This window comes from Anas acuta, chromosome 12 (assembly GCF_963932015.1).
Source record: "Anas acuta chromosome 12, bAnaAcu1.1, whole genome shotgun sequence".
NCBI lineage: Eukaryota > Metazoa > Chordata > Aves > Anseriformes > Anatidae > Anas > Anas acuta.
This window is the reverse complement of record NC_088990.1, coordinates 12,829,882-12,848,829: the sequence shown is the minus strand read 5'-3', so window position 1 is coordinate 12,848,829 and position 18,948 is coordinate 12,829,882. Positions and strand designations below refer to the sequence as shown.

Below are 18,948 nucleotides of genomic sequence, written 5' to 3'. Positions count from 1 at the left end.
GCACCCTCCACGGGCATCAGCTCCCCTGGGGGTGCAGCAGGGTGGGCTGAGGAGCACAGCTGGCCCAAATCCTGCCCAAAGAATTCATCAGCTGCCCCCAGCCCAGCTTTATTGTCCGCCCGGAGGTGATAGAAGCTTACAAAATAAGGAAGCTTACAAAATAAATAGATATCTGTGTACGCCTATATACAGTGCACACCCCCCCCTGCGGACAGACCTCACGGCACGCATGCAAAGAAGCACGTCGAAGCACAATTAGCGCGGTCACTTAACACAGGGCCTGGCTGCCTCCAGGCTGGGCATTCCCCAAAACGCCCCCAAACTCAGCCCCAAACCTGGCCGCAGCGTCCCCGAGCTGGGGCACCGACTGGTTCCTGCCCAGTAGCGTGGGGTGAGAACAAGGATAAGGGCTGGCAGCGGAGCTCACTGAGCAGGTGAAGCTTTTTCTGCCTCAGTTTCCCCGCTCGGGTCTTCTCCTGCCTCCTGCCAGCTCCCCGGGGAGGGCAGCAGGGCCTCCAGGGCGCTTCCCCAAAACTTTGGGGTCCTGCTTTCCACCCCGACCACGACGCACGCCGCCACGCTCTATCTGCGCTGCTTCATGGCCTTGAAGAGCTCCTCCAGCTTCAGGGCGAGGTGCAGGTCGCCCCTCACCTGCAGCCGCCCGCTCATGTAGGCGCTCAGGGGGCGCAGCTCGCCCAGGACCAGGTCCTGCAGGTCCTTCTCCGACAGCTCCAGGACGACGTCGGGGCTGCCCTGGGGGACGCCGCGGCCAGCTCGCCCGCTGCCTGCAGGGGGGGAGAAGCGGAGAGGTTTGGGATCCAGCCCTGCCCGCTGGCATTTTCCCCAGCATTTCACAGGGACTGAGTCTGGCCACGTGGCAGACAAGGGGCTGGCAGGGGGGATTTGGAGGCAGCAGTCCTTGCTGAAGACAAATTTCTCCTGCACTGATGTCCCATTCCAGCAGTCGGCCTCCCAGCCCTGTCCCGCTTTGGACATGGCCACCAGAAAAACCACCGGTGGTGCCCGTGGGGGATGGATGAGGGGATGCCTGCGTGGCTGTGGTGCTCCCCACATGTGTCCCCCTTGGGGCCGGTGGCAGACAAGAGCCACCAGCCCCTGATCCATCCCACTCGGCCAGCCACGAGGAGACCTGGCTGCCAGTTTTCCAGCAGTGCTCTCTTTCTGAAGGAAAACCCGCGTGTTTAACCCAAACCAGAGGCCACTTCGCACTTCCAAGGAGCACAAACCCCCTCGGGGAGGCTCCAGAAACCCTCCCCAAATGCACCGCACGCCCCCGAGGAGCGGTGACCTGAGGAGAGGTCGATGAAGTAGGAGCTGCGTGCGCCGCCGGGCAGGGCGATGTCCACCTGGAAGGATGCTCCCACCTGGCCCACCAGGGCCTCGCAGAGGACGGGCTCCACCGCCGCCAGCAGCTCGTCCGCGCTCGGCGTCCTCCGGGCGAGGTGGGGAGCGCCAGCAGGCTCCACCTCGCTCACCGTCTCCACACTGTCTGCTGGGGGCAGAGGGGCACAGGAGGGGACACTGGGTGGCGAGCTCTGCTGGTCCCCAGGGAGCAGAGAAACCCATTTCTCCGGAGGATTTCCAGCTCAGCGGGAGGAGGAGAACGGCCTTTTGCCCATTCCATTTCCCACCGAGCGGGTGGGAAATGTTCCCAAAAGGCTTTTCCTGGGCACAGATTGGTTTGGGGTTTCCGAGAAATGGGTCAGCGTGCCACCTCCTCCTCCCGCCCCCGTTGGTTCCAGTTTCCATTCTCGTGCTGCTCCTCCCAGAGCCGAAACACCCGACAAATGGAACAGGCAGTCCAACAGCAACTGTGGGCTGCAGCTTTTCAGTGTTAGGAATAAGAAGGGGCCTGAAGAGACACGCCTGTCCTCATACCTCCTGCCTGTCTTCGCCCTATGACTCAAAGCACACGGAGACAAAATCTCCCCATCGCTCCCCCAGCTTGCCCTCTGTTCCCTCCAGGCTCCCCGCGCCCCATCCCAGCTCCCGCAGACCCTCTCCTCCTCTCCCCAGCCCCTTCTCATCACAACGGGGCACGAAGCGGGGACACCCCAAGGAAAAAAGAGGAGCTCCCATCCTCCTCACCTGCCTCCGGGGCACTGGGCACGCTGCCGGCCAGCGCCAGGGTGGTGCCGAGGAGGTGGGCAGCCAGCTGCTGCGCGGTGCCGTCCAGCCCGGGCACCGGGGACACGGTGGCCAGAGGTCCCACGGGGGTGTCACGGGGGGGCTGCAGCACGGCCTCCATGGTCAGCTCCACGCGGTCCACCTCCAGGCCCCAGGACTTGGTCATGTCGTTGATGTCCAGCTGCAGAGCCGGGAAGAAGGGAAGGGAGCGAGGAGACCGGCTACGGCAGCATCCCGCGGCTCCTTTGTGCTCCTGCTCCCCCTGGTTTTGGGCTCGGGGTGGTGGAGCAGGCTTGCCAGGCCACCTCCTGCAGTCTGGCCGCGATCACACGCAGCCCTGCTCCTCCAGGGGCTCTCCTGGCCCCGAGGAGCTGGGACGAGGACGGCTCTGGTGGGTTCTCTTTCCATGGCTCCCTCCCAGGCTGCTCCCCTGGTCACCACGGGCTGGCACAGGGCTCCACCAGACCACCCCAGAGACCCCAAAGTTGCTACCGTATCACTCCAACCCCCTTTTAGATCCTATTCTGCAGATGTTTAACCCAAAAGCTCTCACCCTGGCCCACGGGGAGCAGCAGACACTGCCCTTCCACCCTGCTTCCTTCCCCAAAATCCTTTCCCCTTGGCACCCCACGCGTTCCGACCCCATAAAACCCACGGGCTGCCCTCACCAGCAGCTGCTCCCCGATGCGCAGCCTCTCGGCGTGGATCTCCCGCAGGCTCTTCTTGCCCAGCGCCTTGGTCATGGCGTTCTGCGCCGTCATGCGCGTGGCCGCCACGAGGTCCTTCACCACCAGCACGGACAGCACCGGGTCCCACACGCGGAACTGGACGTCGGCACCCATGGAGATCACCGCGCCGTCCCTGGAGGTCAGCTGGGAGAAGGGACTCAGGATCTCTCCCCTTCCTCACCCCACAGCCCAGCCCGAGAGCCAGGAACCGGCTCTAGATCCCTTTAGTAGGAGGGTGATAAGGAACAAACCCAACCCAAATGGTGATATTTGGGCTGATGTGAATATCAAAGCCAGCTTCCAGCTGTTATCAGGAGACGTCAGGATAGGGGTTGATGCCTTGGAGATGTTCAACGTGCGTTGAACAAGGCGTGCAAGGTCAAGGGGAGCTTTCCAGCCCCAGGCAGGGGGATCCTGGGTGGGGATCCCCACGATTCCCCCCACGAGGGTGGAGAAAATGAACCCTGAGGGCAGCACGACGTGAAAACCCGTCCTCTCCGGGGGGCTCGGGGGTGTCTGGAGGGCAGCTCACCTTGCAGGGGGGCACGTTGAAGGCCCTGGTCCTCAGGTCCACGCGCTGCCAGTGGTCAATGAAGGGCAGCAGCAGGACCACGCCGGGTCCCTGCGGCGCCCGGATGCGGCCCAGGCGGAAAATGATCATTCGCTCGTAGGCGGGCACGATCTGGGAAGGGAAAAGGTTGGCCAGGGCAAAAGGACAACCCCGGGCCGTGCCGGGAATTAGTTGTGCACCCCGCAGGGGATGGGTCCCCGCCGCGCTCCTTACCTTCAAGGCGAACCAGCCCGAGATGGGGAAGGTGACGACCATCAGCAGGAAGACCAGGGAGGTGATGATGCCGTGGCAGATCCAGGCCAGCCAGCCCTGGGAGGACTCTGAGGGGGGGCAGCAGGGGATGTGCACCCGCTCCCACACCCCCTTCCCCACCAGCACGGCCCAGCCGTGCCTCTCCCCACACCCCAGGGGAGGCAGCAGCGTGAGGGCAGCCAGCCAGAGCGACACCCTACAGAAAAACCCCAATATACGGGAAGGCAGCACCTCCCCTCTAAGCTCACCTGCACCGTTCCCAGCCGGTGCCAGGGGGTCCTGCTTGGCCCCAAAGGAGAAGAAGCCCTTCTGGGCACCGTAGAGCCCGATGCTGGACTGCTGGAAGCGGTCGAAGTCCCCCAGGGGCAGAGCCTGGTACCCCGAGCGGCTGAACATCGCGCGGCGGGGCGGAGAGGCAGCGAGAAAAACAAACCAGAAACCCCAAACAGCAGCCCTGCCGCCGTGCCGCTGGGCGCCTGCTCAAATAAAGCAATTTTCGCTGGGTTTTCCTAGCCGGGGCCCCAGCCGGGCTGGGGGCCGGGGACTTGCCATCCTCCCGGCGACCCCCAGGCCGCGGTGAGGATGAGGATGCTGGCGGCGAGGAAGGAGGCAGCTCCCGGCGCTTCCTGGTCCGCACGTCATGTGGCTGCTGACGGCACCGCACCGAAAGGCTCCGGGCTGGGTGAGCTTTTCCGGGGGGGCCCTGCTCGGGATCTGCTCCGGCAGCCGCGGGGAGGAGCGGGTCCTCCACTGAGCTCACGCCTCGGGGGGGTGCAGAGGGTCCCCCGGCCCCGCGGGGAGCCCTGACCCTATAAAAACGGAGCAGAGGGATTTTTCCCAGCAGCTCCTGCTCCGGCGCGGCCTTCCCATGCTGCCCAAACGCCGCTCCTCCAGCTCGGCAGCCGGCAAAGGGAGGTGGGGACCCCGCGCAGAGCGGCGCTGAGAGCAACGGGGGCGCTTTGAAACCCCCCTGGCTGAATTGGGGCCGGGGGTGCAGCCCTAAAGGCAGCGGCAGCCAGACAGGCGCAGGGATCCTACAAAGCAGCTGAGCCCTCCGATCCCATAGTGCCGGCATCCCCCAGGTACCAACATCCCCTATAACAGCACCCCCCGGGTACCAGCGTCCCCCAGACCAGCACCCCCCGTAACAACACCCCCCCTACACCCGGCATTTCCCCCAAAACCAGCACCCCAAAGTGCGGTGTGGGGCTGGGGGGTTGGCGGGGGCGGGTGGGATAGGGAGGACCCCAGGGGTGACCCCACTGCCTCCCCCAGCAGCCTGCCCCTTGGCACTGTGCCCCCCTCCCGCCATCCTTCCTTCCTCCCCCAGCTCCTCCTCCTCCTCCCCCGGCTGCCCGGAGAAAGGAAAGTTTGAGCCCTCAGCTGGGCCCCCCCCGCCACCCGCATGCCCGGCAGCACCGAAACCCCCCGGCCCTCCGGGACCCCCGATGGTAAGTGGGTGTCTGGGGGGGTCCTCGCTGCTTTGCAGGGGGGCAGAAGGGCTGGGGGGCACAGCGGGGACCCCCCATGCAAAGGGAGCTGCAGGAGCTGGAGGGAAAGGGGGGGCACAGCCAGGGTGCTAGACGGCTCCGTGGGGTGGGTAAAGGGGTAAAGGGGGAGGGAATACGGGAGGGAGCACCCTGCTTTATTATGGGATTCACTGGTGGGCTGGGGAGGGCTGTGGGGGACTTTTAGGGACAGGGCTGGTTGGCACAAAGAGGTTCAACCCCCCCCCCCCCATCGCCAATTCCCCTCCGACTTCCAAAAGCTGGAGAAGCAAAAGTGAAAGAAAAATGGCTCTGAGCACATGATCGGATCTTCCCACCCCCAAATTCCTGCCTGACCCCCCCTGCTCCTCTCCCTCCCGCAGCCGGCCCCGCTGCCTCCACGGAGCCTTCTGCCCCCATGGAGCCGGCACCCCCCCGGCCACAAGAGGAGCAGGAGGAGGAGGATTTCCAGTTCGTCCTGTGCGAGGGCTGCCGGCAGGAATCGCCCAGCCTGAAGCTCCTCACCTGCCTGCACAGCCTGTGCCTGGGCTGCCTGAGCGAGAAGAAGCCGGTGGGGCAGTGCCCCGTGTGCCAGGAGCCCATCCCGCAGCCCAACGGCATCCCCGAGGTGGACAACGTGCTCTTCGCCAGCCTGCAGGCCAGGCTGCGCGTCTACCGCAGGATCGTCGGCGGGGCGCTGAGCTGCAGCCGCTGCCGCAGGGAGCTGGCGGCCGTCTGGTGCTCCGAGTGCGAGGAGTTCCTGTGCCCCGGCTGCTTTGAGGACCACCAGTGGTTCTTCAAGAAGAGGAGCCACGAGGCCAGGAAGGTGGAGGAGCTGCGGGCCGAGTCGGCGCATCGCTTCCTGGAGGGCACCAAGAAGTCCTGCACCCTCTTCTGCTCCAGTCACGGCCACACCGAGCAGGGCCACATCACCAGGTCAGCGTGGGGACGCGTCCCCGGGGTTGTCCCCAAGCTGGGGGGCTCGGGGCTGCACCAGGCTGCAGGGCTGGGACCACGCTTGGGGCTTGGGGGGGACCCGAAAGCTCACCCAGTGCCTGGAGAGATTGGGAGGGACCCCAAGGCTCACCCCGGTGTGCCACCTCCTGGAGCAGGCTGCCCAAAGCCCCCTCTGACTTTCCAGGGATGGGGCACCCCCAGCTCCTGCGGGCAACCTTTGGAGAGCCTTTGGGTCCGTTGTAACACCCCAGAGCCGCAGCAGGGTGCGGTGTGGGGTGCCCAAAGCATCCCCCAGCTCGTGCCTCAGTTTCCCCTCTCGCTAAAACCCCGCTGAGCACCCCCGGCTGAAGCTCGCTCCCTCCCCTGGCAGCATCTACTGCAAGAAGTGCGAGAAGGCTCTGTGCTGCTCGTGCGCCCTGCTGGACGCCCAGCACTCGCCTTTCTACTGCGACATCGGCGCCGAGATCCAGCGGCGGCAGGAGGAGCTGGCGGCCGCCGGGCGGGAGCTGGCGCGCCGGCGGGGCGGCTTCGAGGCGTCGCGCGCGGCGCTGCAGGAGGAGGCCGCCCGGCTGGAGGCGGCGAGCGGCGAGACGCGGGAGCTGATCCGGCAGCGCGTGGAGCAGCTGGTGCGGCTGGTGCGGCGCGAGGAGGCCGAGCTGCTGGGGCTGGTGGAGCGGCGGCGGGAGCAGGGCCGGCGGGAGCTGGCGGGGGAGCTGCGGCGCGTGGAGGGCGTGCTGCGGCGGATGGAGGCGGGCGAGCGGCTGGTGGAGAAGATGAGGCTGTACGCCACGGAGCAGGAGGTGATGGACATGCAGCCCTTCGTCAGGGAGGCGCTGCGGGAGCTGCAGCGGCTGCGGCCACCGGCGGCCGGGGGCCGAGCGCAGCACGGGGACTTCGCCGAGTGCCGCGCCAGGCTGCAGGCGCTGGCCGAGCGCGTCGAGGCGCACGCAGGTGAGGATTTAGGGCCAGGGATGGAAGCAGACGGTCGTCGCCCGCCTCTCTGCCCAAAGGCACTCTGGCAGGGCGCTCGGCCATCCCAAAGGGAAGGTTTGGGGGCAGAGCCGCGGCCTCTGGGCGGGCACTGCGGGGGCCGTGCCACAGCGCTGCTCGCTCTGTTGCAGGTACCTCTTCCCAGGCTGTCCCCGTGGTGGAGGTGGCCCTGGAGAATGACCAGGTGAGACCGCCACGGCTCATCCCAGTGTCACCTGGGGAGGGCTCCTGTATCAGCCAGGGCTTTCTGCCTCCACCTTTGCAAGCCTTCCCCATCCTATATCACCCATTTCTTAGCCAACAAGAAAAAAACAACAATGATTTTTCCCCCATGAAGCTGCTTTGTCGCTGTCACCGTCACTCCCCTGTCCCCAGCCAGCAGCGCCTGTCCCTAACCCTGCAAACAAGCAGCTCCAGCACAAGCCTTGGCCACGCTGAGCCTCAGTTTCCCCCACCCCCAGTTTCTCCCCCTGCTCAGGGCCACCCCAGTCCCACAGAGAGCTGTGTGCCCCCCAGGCCCCCTAACCACCACTCCTCGCTCTCTTTGCAGCAAGAGGAGCCCACCCAGCGTGGGAGCCCAGGCATCGTGCCCACCTTCACCATCAGCCTCGGGGACATGCAGGTGAGCGTGGTGAGGGGCACCCCGGGGGGACAGGATCCTCTGGGGACCCGGTGGGGCCACCCTGGCTTCCTACATCCCCCCTGCTCTGTCCCCTGCAGCTCCCCACTGCCACTGCACGGTGCAAGCGCTGGCGGCCCCAGGTGGAAAGGGGCAGCCAGGCGTCACCCAAGGTGCTGAAGCTGGAGCACAACGCCACAGCGGATCCCAGTGAGCCCAGTTCAACCCAGCGGGACAGCAGAGGGGAGCCCAGCACCTCCGACACCAGCCACAACTGCAGCAGCGTCCCCAAGGCTGGCAGGAGCCATGCTGATGATGCAGGTGGGAAGCAGGGATGGAGTCCCCCACCCCAAATTTATGGGGGTTTCCCCCTTTTTTCTCAGCCTCTGGGCACCCCGGTGTACTCAGGGCCTTGGCCAAACCCCACTGGGGCAGAGAAGGGGAAGCAGGACCCCATGGGGTGGGGATGGGTGCAGCCCCCTGTCCTGCCTTCAACATCCAAAAACCAAGCCCGGGGCATGGCACGGGCAAGTAATTAGACTAATTAGGAGCTCTGGCTGCCTGGCTTTGCCCCCCAAAGCTTCAGCCCCATCCCGTTCCTCCTGCAGAAGACAACAGCATCATCATCAGCTCGGAGGACAGCGAGGAGGACACGGTGGTGAGCGTGACACCAGACCTGCCTCCCTGCTGAGCCACCACCGTCCCCGCGTCCTCCTGCCCACGCTAAGGACCAGACCGCCTCTCCTCGTCCCCTCTGAAGCAGCCAGGGTCACCTCCCCGCTCTGCGAGGCAGCAAAGCCCGCTTGGATTCGCTCGGAGGTGGGGTCCCACGTGGCAGCATCCCCAAATTGACCTCAAGGGGCATCCCGACGGCCTCTTCCTTCCCGTGGCAAACCAGCTCTGGGCAGAGGGACAGCTGTCTGGCTCGGACTCTTCCCCAGGAAAGAATTAAAGGATTAAAGGATTTGGGAGCCTGAAACCATCCTTGATATCGCCCCCGGCAGTTCTTCACCAGGGGTCACGGAGTCCCCAAGAGGGGCAGATATGGGGATGGAGGATGGGGATGGAGGATGGGGAAGGAGGGTACCAACTCATTTATTCTTTTTTTCCCCTAAGCTTCAGATAACACAACCCTCACCCCACTGCAGGGAGAGCTGCCCAGACCCCCAGTCCCATAGTGCTGCTTTCCCTAGGAGATTCGTGCCGTAGCCCCTTCGCCGCCCCGTGCCGAGGGGATTAGCACAGGCTTCCCTGGGAAGGTCATCCGCAGCACAAAACCCATTTTTATACAAAAATCATGTTTTTAAGTTGAATGTAGCACCCCCTCCCCCATGCAGGGGTTGTTAGATGGGCCATGGGATCCCTGCCAGGATCTCCCCACCACCAGCATTGGCAGGGGGGCCCTTTGGAAATGGATTTGGGGCCAGGGGTGGGTTTGCAGAGCTGGCTGAATGAGGGGTTCCCAGCCTTTTTTATTTTTTCTTTTGTATGAGTTAATCGTGCAGAAACTCTTATTATTCTTCAATAAAGCTGTTTCCAGACCAAATCCCAGCCTGCTGCTGACTTCCTGATTCATTTTCCTTTGCTTTTTTCCTTGCTTTTCCAATTCACCTCTAACAGGGGAAAAAAAGTGGGGCAAAAAATCCCTCCCTGGACCCCATCCCCACACCCTGCTGCTCGGAGACCCATCTCCCCCCGCTGGGAGCACTTGGATTTGCTCCCATGCTTGTGTATGTTCACCTGGCCATGTCTCCAATGCTCCAGGTGGGGATATTTTGGAAATTACCCCAGTGAGGGGGCAGAGAGGCAGCGTGCAGGGAGCCACATGCGTGGCGCAGGACTGTCCCTGGGGGAAGGGAGCAAAATCAAGGTTGGAGCCTCCTGAGTGCGTCGCCCTTCCCGTGGTGAACCTGGCACCAGGGATGTCCGCCTCGTGCAGGGATGGGATTTGAGCCTGGAGCCACCAAGCCTCCTTCTGGGCCCCTTTTCCCCCAGAGGCCAAGCCTCTAGAGGTCCTTTGGCACCATGAAGTGTCTCAGCCACACTGACTCCCCAAATTTAGGCACCAGCTGCACCCACACGAGCAACTGAAATCCTCGTGGAATAAAGGATGCCGGACAGCGAGCTGCCTCTGCCCCTCCTTTTCCCTTTCCCCTCGTGGAACTGGGGACACGCAGGGCTCTCCAGCGGTGTCACCCAGCCCGTGCGCGACGCGCAGTGCGCCACAGCCACCGCCAGGTGTCCCCTTTGGATAGGCACACGCACACCCCGATCACTGCTTTTTGCACAAGCGTGTGCAGGCACCCAGGCGTGCACCATCTCACCACCCCTCGGCACCCCCCCTGAGCCCCCACAGGCTCCTGCTGCAGCTGGGGAGCTGGCACCTCCCGTGCCCCGGGGATTCTCCGCGGTCTAATCCGGGGTTGTGCGCGGGGAGCAGGCGCTTGGCTGCGAGGGGCGCTGGCCCCATCTGTTTGCTGTCACTTGGCCTCATCAAAGTCCTGTAAAACAATAGCGAAGTCAGCGGGCTGCGGGGCCAGATTAGCCGTCTCGTTGCCCTGAGCTGCCATAAACCCCATCCAGGCGGCGAGGAGAGGGCTCTGGCGGCGTTGGTCGGCCCTGGAGGAAGGGGCTGCAGCTGGAGTACCCCAGTGGGGAGGGGGCTCCCTCCTCCAGCAGGGCTTTCTGTGCACGGCCAGGTCTGTGCGGGCTGGGGGAGTCACTAACAGCAGCAGCAGCCTCCCTACGGCAGCCTTGGGGCTGCAGAGACCCCAGCTGGGTGTGGGGATAAGCTCCTCACGATACGTTCCCAAATTTCTGAGCCATTCCCCCAACTTGGCCTTTTTTTGCAGAGGTGCTTTCTTTACAAGCTGGCACCCAGAAGAGACGGACTTCAGGCACTGGCAGACCCAGGGTGAAGAGACGACAGCAAAAACCCTTCCTGCAGGGGTAGAAACATCCCGACGTGGAGATCCCAAACCCCTCCTGGGCCTCCCACCCAGATCCCCCTTCAAGGCCAAAGTAGTAAGAAGAAAGATTTTTTATTTTTTCTTTCCTGAAGAGCAATAAATAACTCCCCAGAATTAAGCGAACCTCCTGAAATGATATATAATACGCTGCTTGCCTGATTGGCTGTTATTAATAATGCATTGCTCAATCTAAACCATTCATAAAATGACTCCCTGCTAGCCCTTAGCAAAGTGCTTTGGGACTGGCAGGGAAAAAAAAAAAAAAAAGGCAAGAAGGAGCAGCATAAATCCTTTCTGTTTATGAAAATGGATTTCTTCCCCCAACACTCATGCAAAACTAATTAGAGCCAAAGGGCCAGTTGCTCTGCATTTGATTACAGCCTGCAGGATCACTCAGGTTGGATGGCCTGGGTGGGGGGAGATGCGAGGCAGGGGAGGATGCGTCCCGGTGAGCCTGAGCAAGGTTAGCTGGGTTAGATTTCTAACAAAAACAGCTATTTGCTAACATCCAAGCAGGTTTGGATCCCAGGGTGGAGAGCAAGGATTGGGCAGTGAGGATTGTTAAATATTTGGAGGAAAGCTGAGGAAGGAACCCCACAACCTCCAGCCAGGCCCTGTCCCCAGGATGCTCCCAGCGCCGTGAACCTGATGCACTCACCTGGTCTTGGAGGAGATGGGATGAAGCTGGAGAACCCAGGAGGCCCTACCTGGAGGCTTGCTTCTCTCCTCCTTAAAGATCCAAGCCCCCTACCCAGCGTGGTGGGGAGGGCTGCTCCCCCAGGTGCTTCCAGGCTGCAGGTGGACATCCAGGGGTGGAAACCAGCAAGTCCCCACTGACCTCAGGGGGTCCTCCTTGGCTAGCACCAGCTGAGGGTCTGGCCCTCAGCTGAGCTTCTGCATGCTTAGGGGCACGCAGAAAGTTAGGGTACCTCGGGCTGAGGTGTGGTGTGGGTAGGCTGATGGCTCTGCTGTCACCCACCCATCCCTCCATCCCTCCATCCCTCCATCCATCCATCCATCCATCCATCCATCCATCCACGGACCCATCCATGAACTTCTCCATCCATCCATGTCCCCATCCATCCATGCACCCATCCATGCGCCCATCCCCGTCTCCATCCTCTGCTGTCCTCTCTTGGACCTTTCCCTCTCCCCAAGAGGCTGCCACAAAGCTCTGCTCTTACTCCCGTGGCTCTGCCCATGGGAAGCTGAGCCACAACCGGCCTCACAACCCCCCCACGCTGTGCCTGGTGAGGGTGGAACCCACGCCACGTGCTCTCGGCTGTGATGCCCTCCGCAGGGTCCTGGGGAAGGTTTGTTCCACGGGAGCAGGAGGAGGGATGCACCATGCACCCCGTCACACACAGCCCGTCCTCTGACCCATTTCTAGCACAACGCACAGCCTCCGATGCTCCCGAAAAGCGGCCGGGAGAAGCGCTGCCACCAGATCTAGGACACCTGAGTTTCTTCCTCGTGCATGATGAATGAAGGCGTCTCGGGGCGGGCTCAGCAAAGCACAACAGCGAGCAGCCGAGCCAGAAAGCAAGCGGTGTCTTTGTGCTGGCCGCGTCCTTGTGGCATTTTAACCTACTTTCGTGCTCCTGAAAGCATCGTTCCAGCCTTGCAGCCCTGAATCCCTACCCATTGAGGATCCGTCCCACAGCCCCACAGCACGGGGTGGGACACGGGTTTGCATCCGTCCCATCTGGAGGTGCTGAGCCCCCCGGGGTGCTGCCCCGCCGGCTGCAGGACTCCCCTCCACAGGGCTCGGGAGCAGCTGACAGCCCGTGGGCGTTGAGCGAGTGAGCAGAACGGGAAAAAATGCCTGTAAAACCCTGCGATGCCGTAATTCCCCGAGCTGCAGCTTGCTAGTGCCGGGGAGAGTGTCACGGTGAGGGTGAGGGCATGCTTGGGCTAACAGCCAGCGGCGGGGATGGGAAGGCGGTGAGTCACGTCTCGGCCCCGCCACAGCCCAAGATGCTGAAGATGTTGAGCTCACAGATGCTGAAGATGTTGAGCTCACCGCCGCTCAAACCCAGCCCTTCCCCTCGGCCAGCAGCTCGGCTCCCTCGCTGCCCCCAAATCCGGCCGGCTGCGGTGACCCCAACCCCACCGTCAGCCCCAGGAGCCGCCGTGCGTATGGCACAAGCTGCATTTCTCTTTCTGAAAGCAGATTTTGGGGTCTTCCTGGGTAGCAGGAAGGAAAACGAGTAGTGGGGAGCATCTCTTCCAGCGATGCTAGGTGGGGGTGTCGGTGGGACTGGGTGAAGACTGCCGTGATGGGACACATGGGGTGGGCACTTTTTGGGGGTCTGGAGCCCTGCGAGGGCAGCGGTGTCTGGGGGTTAGATTTGGTCCCTCTCTGCCCCTCCATCCACCGCCTCTGCTCCCCCCAGGGGAACATCCCCATCCCCATGGCTTCGGCAGACCCACGGTGCTGAGCTCAAGGGAGAGAGGACTGGGATTTTGCTTGGGGGGGGGTGGCAAGACCCTACAGAGGGGCAGCCTGGACCCCAAGAACCAGGGGGCACTGGGAGGACTGGACTGAGCCATCCAGGACCAGGAACCCCCAGCAGAGCTCCTGGAGAGGCGGAGAGGGAGGGATGGAGGGTGGAGGGAGGGATGGAGGATGGAAGGAGGGATGGAGGGAGGCAGGAATCGATCCCACTAACAAAATCAATTATTTATCGTGTTTCTCACGGAGGGGCAGGGCCGGGAGAAGAGACCCCCACGTCGGGGGGGAGCTGCCCACCTGCAGGTTTAACGCTCTCCCCACCCAGGAGGTGGCTGCAGGAGGGAACCGCCCGCCATGGGACGGGCTGGGGGGGGCTGGCAGCCCCTTGGGGGGGCGGCCGGGATGGGAAAATCCCCCCCGGCCCCCCAGCAGCGGAGCCCGTGCAGAAGCGGTCCCTGAAGGGCCGAGGCGCCCCCGCTCCGTGCCGTGTCCCGACGGGGGGGGCTGGGAAGGGGGGACCCCGACGGCAAAGGGGGGAGCCGGGGGTGGGGGTCCGCATCCCGGCTGCCTCCGTGTGCGTTTTGGGGGGGGGGAGCTCGGCTCGCTGCTCGGCGGGGAGGGCGTTTCTGCGCGTTTCTTTGCGGGATTTTCGGGGGGCGCCGCTCGCCGCCCCCGGGGAAGGGGCTCTGGGGGCTGGCGAGGCGGCGGTGGGTGGGTGGTGGGATGGGAAAGGGGTGGCGAGGAGGGAGGGGGCGGCCGTGCGGAGGGGGAGGCTGGCAGAAATGCTAATTCCTCCCTCCTCTCTCGGCTCCGCAGCCCCAGTGCCCGCCCGGCCCCGCTCCGGTGCGCAGCTCAAGCCCGGCGAGGTGCGGGGGTGTGGGCGGTGTGTGTCCCACCCCCCTCCCCCCCGAAATTCCCCCCCCCATCCTCGTCCCGTAACCCACGCCCCCCAAAATCTCCGCCGCGCCCCTCACCGCCGCCTCTGGGCGCCTCCGTGCCACGGGGCCGGGGCTGGGGAGGAGGATGCTGAGGAGCGGCAGCCGAGGGGAGAAGCGCTGCGCCTTGCTCACCGGCACTTAGGAGCGGGTAAGGTGCGGGGTTTGGGGCGGGGGGGGGACGGGGAGAAGCCGGCGGGGGGTCTGGGGGGTGGAGGGGGACGCGGGGAGGAGGGAGAATTGGGAGGGGGAAAAGTAGGGGGAGAGGGAGACGGGAGGGAGAAAAGTGAAGAGGAGGAGGGTGGGGGAAAGGAGAGAAAAAATAGAAAGGAATAACGGAAAAGGCAGAAATTACAAAAAAAAAAAAAAAAAAAGGAAAGGAAAAGAAAGAGAGGGGGAAGGAAATGAGATTTGCGAGAAGAAGGAGCAGAAAGCTGGGAGGAGAAGGAGCGAGGGGGGAGCCTGCGAGGGGGGGGGCGGGCACAGACAATGGGGCAGGGGCCGGGGCGGCGGCGGCGGGGAGCGGGCTGGGCGCCCACCGAGCCCCTGTGTCCCTCGGCAGGGCGAGATGGCCCCGGCGCTGTGGCTGGTGGCCCTGCTGGGCATGGCCCGGGCGTGCCCGGAGCCCTGCGCCTGTGTGGATAAGTACGCCCACCAGTTCGCCGACTGCGCCTACAAGGAGCTGCAGGTGGTGCCCACCGGGCTGCCCTCCAACGTCACCACCCTCAGCCTGTCGGCCAACAAGATCAGCTCGCTGCAGCGGCGCTCCTTCGTGGAGGTGACCCAGGTGACGTCCCTCTGGCTGGCGCACAACGAGATCCGCGCCATCGAGCCCGGCACCTTCGCCATCCTGGTGCAGCTGAAAAACCTCGACATCAGCCACAACCAGATCGTGGACTTCCCCTGGCAGGACCTCTACAACCTCAGCGCCCTGCAGCTGCTCAAGATGAACAATAACCACATGGCCGTGGTGCCCCGGGGGGCTTTCCACACCCTCAAGGACCTCCGCTCCCTGCGCATCAACAACAACAAGTTCAGCGCCCTGGCCGAGGGCATCTTCGACTCGCTCAGCTCCCTCTCCCACCTGCAGATCTACAACAACCCCTTCGACTGCTCCTGCAGGCTCCAGTGGCTGAAGAAGTGGATGGACAGCACGCTCATCTCCATCCCGGAGAAGGACTCCATCACTTGCAACCTCCCGGAGCAGCTCCGAGGGGTGCCGGTGGGGAAGATCCCAGACGTGCAGTGCACCCCGCCGTCCGTGCAGCTCACCTATTTCCCCAACCTGGACACCACGGAGCTCTTTGACGGCTTCACCCTGACGCTGCACTGTGCCGTGACGGGCACCCCGCCACCCGAAGTGAGCTGGAAGATCCGCACCTCCAGCCAGACGCTGGAGCTCAGCGGGAACCCGAAGGAGAGCGCGGGGAAGGACCTCCCCAAGCAGGACCCTGAGCGCTTCTTGGTCTTCAAGAACGGCACGTTGGTGATCCCTCACCTGAGCAAGCGGGAGGAAGGCACCTACACCTGCCTGGCCAGCAACGAGATGGGGAGCAACCAGACCTCAGTCAATGTGGCCGTGGCCGGCAGCCAGAAGTACCCACTGCAGCCCGGGAGGGACCCGTCAGGGGGCAAAGCACAGCTGGGTGACAAGAAGCCGGGGGCCAAGGGAGCAAAGAACAGTGTGCTTACACCAGACGAGAGGAGCAAACCCCTCAGCCCCACCCGGCAGAGCCAACCATCCTTGGCGGCTGGGATGGAGCCCACGGGAGATGGGCAAGTCCCTTTCCAGCATCCTCCCTTTGAGAAGAAGTGTGGCTCCACGCAGACCAGCAGGTACATTTCCAACCATGCCTTCAACCAGAGCGGCGACTTCAAGCAGCACACCTTCGACCTGGGCGTCATCGCCTTGGACGTGTCGGAGCGCGACGCCCGGGTGCAGCTGACGCCCACCTACCTGCAGCCCGAGAAGGTCCACCTCAGGATGCTCTACCTGTGCCAGGAGAGCAGCCAGGGCCACGCCTTGGTGCAGTGGTCCAAGATTGAGGAAGGGGTGAACTCGTACTGGTTCCAGGGCTTGAACCCCGGCACCAACTACTCCGTGTGCCTCACCTACCTGGGCGAGGACTGCCAAGTCCAAGTGGTCTTCACCACCAAGAAGGAGATCCCCTCGCTCATCATCATCGTGGTCGTGAGCATCTTCTTGCTGGTGCTGGCCACCCTGCCGCTGATGGGGGCCACCTGGTGCCACCTGCTCTCCAAGTACCACGGGAAGACCTACAAGCTGATCATGAAAGCCCAGAACCCGGACCAGATGGAGAAGCACATGGCCGCCGACTTCGACCCCCGCGCCTCCTACCTGGAGTCGGAGAAGAACTACAACCCCAGCGAGGTGGGCGAAGGCGACGCGGAGGAGGAGGATGAAGAGGAGGACGATGACGACGAAGGAGGCAGGCGGAGGAGGAGGAGAGAGGCCGAAGGGGCCGTGGAGCTGGAGCGGGAGGAGAGCGTGGCCGCCAGCTCCATGGCGGAGTCGCAATCCAAAGCCAACGGCGAGGAGTTTGAGGTGCGCTCCGAGTACAGCGACAAGCTGCCGCTGGGCGCCGAGGCCGTCACCATCTCCCAGGAGATCAACGGGAATTATCGGCAGCGCCCCCGCTGAGTCCCCCCCCCCCCCATCCCCTCCCCCCCCCCTCGGGTCCCCATCGCCCCCAGCATCCCCCTCCCCAACCCCTCCCGGCCCCGCTGCTTCTCCTCCGAGGAAGGAGCGAGGAGAGAGGGGAAAACCCTGGGTGCTGGTGGCGTGTCCTTCCTCCTCCTCTTCCTCCTCCGCCGGGCGGTGGCTCCCTGGGGCAGGGGCTCGGTGCCGGGGGCTCCGGCCGCGGGCAGGTGCCGCTCCCCCGATTTCGTTTGGCTGCAGCTCGGCGCTCCCCGCCGCCGCAGCGCAACGATTCCCCGGCCCCCTCCCGCCTCTGCCTCCCTCCTTCCCCTTATTTTGTGTCCCCTCGAAGGAAAAGAACGAAAAACAAGCGAACAAGCGAAAAAAAAAAAACGAAAAGAAAAAAAAAACGGCTGAAAGCAAACGCCCGATAGCCCCCAAAACCATTCCGCGGAGAGGAGCGGCTCCGCCGTGCGTTGGCTCAGCCCCGGCGGGTCCTCGCCGCTCCGCACCCCTCTCCCCGGTCCCCTCGGTCCCCCCCGATCCACCCCAGAGCCCCCCGGAGCCCTCCTGTCCCCCCCGCTTCCCTCCGGGGGCTCCCCGGTGCCGACCCCGCCGCATGCCCGGGGCGGCTCCGTTCAGCACCCGGCGGCTCCGGACAGCTCCGAGCCCCCCCCCCGGCCCCGGGACTGCGAGGGGGGACACCCCCGGCCCCCCCCAGGAAGCCCCCCGGCCCCCCCTCCCCGGTGCCCCTCGATGTGTGTTGGGTAGAGTAGCGTTGTAGCAAGTGTCTGTGCCGTAGGCGCGCCCGTGCTGCCGGCGGGGGGCCGCTCGTGGGGTCTTCCCCCCCCCCCCTCCGGAGGGGGGTGTGGTGAGGGGCCGCTGCCGCCCCCCCCCAGGGAGCCCCCGGGGCTGGCGAGATCCGCGGGTGCCTTTCTGCGCCCTTCTGTCTGTGAAAGAGTCAATAAAAGGGATTGAAAGTGGAAACGCGTCCGTGCTTGGGCAGGGGGTGAGGGGCTGCAGCCGGGACCCCCCCCAGGGCCCCACACTCGGCCGAGGGGAGCCGGGGAGGGGTGAAAATGTATCTGCACGAACAGATTCCTGCGTGCACGTAGCTACAATTCCCAGGCGCCCTATGTGCAGATCCACCCGCTATATATATATATATATATATATATTTATATATATATACACACACACCCCCGCCGCGTACGCTCCTTTATCCGTCCGTGCCGCGCACCCCCACAAATAACCCTACCCCCGCACGCACGCCGGGTGCAGGCAGTCTGTGCACGCCATATAAACGTACCCCAATGCATCATGTGCAGAAAAACATGGCAAAGCTCTCCCTACGCGCGCAACGCAGGGAAATGCAAAGACAACGCTGTGCACATTTACACGCAGCCTCCATACCAATAGGTAGCCGAGCCACGCAGGACGCTCTCCTGGTATTTTTGCAGGCATCCTATATTTCGGCACACACCACCACACACGCTCAACAAATGTGCAAACCCACAGATGCCCACAGAGCCCGTGTTTTGCCCCCCGCACGCTGGGGAAGGCACGGCACCGGGTGGAGGCGCCCAGCGCTCCCGGATTTATGGGGGCTCTCGCCCCACGAGTGATTTAAACCCACGCTTCCAGGGCGAAGATTTAAGGCCGCCTTTGATTGCTTTTCTTATCTGGAGCTCCGCTTGCAGCCAGCCTCGCCCGTACGAAAAAGACCAGGGAGATGCACATGGAGGTGGGGGGGGGGGAATAGGGAATAGGGGGGCGACCCCATAACCCCGCAGCCCCGATGCCGGCGGAGCGCCCACCCCTCCAGCCCCATCCGCAGCCCACCCCGCCGCCCCCAGCCTCTCCCTTCTCAATCCTCCGGAGCACGGCTTTCTATTTCGGGTCCTGGCTCCGCATCTTTCTCCTACGGCGCGGGGAGGGAGCGGGGAGAAGGCGGACAAAGCAAGGAGGGGGGCGGGCGGAGGGGTGCCCCCCCCGCATCCCCCAAATCCTGCCGGCTCGAGGCTCCGCCACGGCAGCCCAGGTGTTTGCTGCAGCTTTGAAAAACACGTGCGAAAACACTTCCATCCCCCCCCCCGTCACCGCAGACAAATCCCCTTCTGCGGATACACTTTAATTGAGTTTCATGCCCAGGAACACGCAAGGAATAAAAAAGAACAA

General features: G+C 63.8%; 3 protein-coding genes across 8 annotated transcripts; 2 read left to right on the top strand and 1 right to left on the bottom strand.

Moving 5' to 3' along the window:
• Positions 1-92: 92 nt before the first annotated feature.
• Positions 93-4,096, bottom strand: STOML1 (stomatin like 1). 2 transcript variants are annotated; one of them, XM_068696455.1, is made up of 7 exons: positions 3,948-4,096; positions 3,661-3,767; positions 3,409-3,558; positions 2,817-3,020; positions 2,110-2,329; positions 1,310-1,513; positions 93-785 (listed from the first exon to the last, which is right to left on the bottom strand). In XM_068696455.1, the coding sequence occupies exons 1-7, from the start codon at positions 4,093-4,095 to the stop codon at positions 583-585; spliced, it is 1,236 nt and encodes a 411-aa protein (XP_068552556.1). In that variant the 5' UTR covers position 4,096; the 3' UTR covers positions 93-582. The 2 variants fall into 2 exon arrangements, with proteins under 2 accessions (XP_068552556.1, XP_068552557.1); XM_068696456.1 differs by having other exon boundaries at positions 1,310-1,510.
• A 152-nt stretch (positions 4,097-4,248) lies between these two features.
• On the top strand, positions 4,249-9,298 carry PML (PML nuclear body scaffold). 4 transcript variants are annotated; one of them, XM_068696440.1, is made up of 8 exons: positions 4,249-4,381; positions 5,030-5,150; positions 5,570-6,122; positions 6,514-7,094; positions 7,265-7,317; positions 7,684-7,764; positions 7,854-8,073; positions 8,361-9,298. In XM_068696440.1, the coding sequence occupies exons 2-8, from the start codon at positions 5,105-5,107 to the stop codon at positions 8,441-8,443; spliced, it is 1,617 nt and encodes a 538-aa protein (XP_068552541.1). In that variant the 5' UTR covers positions 4,249-4,381; positions 5,030-5,104; the 3' UTR covers positions 8,444-9,298. The 4 variants fall into 4 exon arrangements, with proteins under 4 accessions (XP_068552541.1, XP_068552540.1, XP_068552543.1 ...); XM_068696439.1 differs by having other exon boundaries at positions 4,356-4,781; XM_068696441.1 differs by having other exon boundaries at positions 4,361-4,781; positions 7,684-7,755.
• A 3,322-nt stretch (positions 9,299-12,620) lies between these two features.
• Positions 12,621-17,771, top strand: ISLR2 (immunoglobulin superfamily containing leucine rich repeat 2). 2 transcript variants are annotated; one of them, XM_068696433.1, is made up of 3 exons: positions 12,621-12,963; positions 13,993-14,262; positions 14,674-17,771. In XM_068696433.1, the coding sequence occupies exon 3, from the start codon at positions 14,680-14,682 to the stop codon at positions 16,771-16,773; it is 2,094 nt and encodes a 697-aa protein (XP_068552534.1). In that variant the 5' UTR covers positions 12,621-12,963; positions 13,993-14,262; positions 14,674-14,679; the 3' UTR covers positions 16,774-17,771. The 2 variants fall into 2 exon arrangements, with proteins under 2 accessions (XP_068552534.1, XP_068552533.1); XM_068696432.1 differs by lacking the exon at positions 12,621-12,963 and having other exon boundaries at positions 13,941-14,262.
• Positions 17,772-18,948: the final 1,177 nt, after the last annotated feature.

What these genes read in the sequence shown, in the direction of transcription:
- STOML1 (XM_068696455.1), bottom strand. Translation starts at nt 4,095, where the DNA reads ATGTTCAGCCGCTCGGGGTACCAGGCTCTGCCCCTGGGGGACTTCGAC. An exon ending in ACCGGCTGGGAACGGTGCAG is followed by an intron (nt 3,768 to 3,947) that starts GTGAGCTTAGAG and finishes GCCCCCCCTCAG; the next exon opens with AGTCCTCCCAGGGCTGGCTG. An exon ending in TCAACGTGCCCCCCTGCAAG is followed by an intron (nt 3,021 to 3,408) that starts GTGAGCTGCCCT and finishes CCCTTCTCCCAG; the next exon opens with CTGACCTCCAGGGACGGCGC.
- PML (XM_068696440.1), top strand. Translation starts at nt 5,105, where the DNA reads ATGCCCGGCAGCACCGAAACCCCCCGGCCCTCCGGGACCCCCGATG. An exon ending in GCCCTCCGGGACCCCCGATG is followed by an intron (nt 5,151 to 5,569) that starts GTAAGTGGGTGT and finishes TCCCTCCCGCAG; the next exon opens with CCGGCCCCGCTGCCTCCACG. An exon ending in GGGACATGCAGGTGAGCGTG is followed by an intron (nt 7,765 to 7,853) that starts GTGAGGGGCACC and finishes TGTCCCCTGCAG; the next exon opens with CTCCCCACTGCCACTGCACG.
- ISLR2 (XM_068696433.1), top strand. Translation starts at nt 14,680, where the DNA reads ATGGCCCCGGCGCTGTGGCTGGTGGCCCTGCTGGGCATGGCCCGGGCG.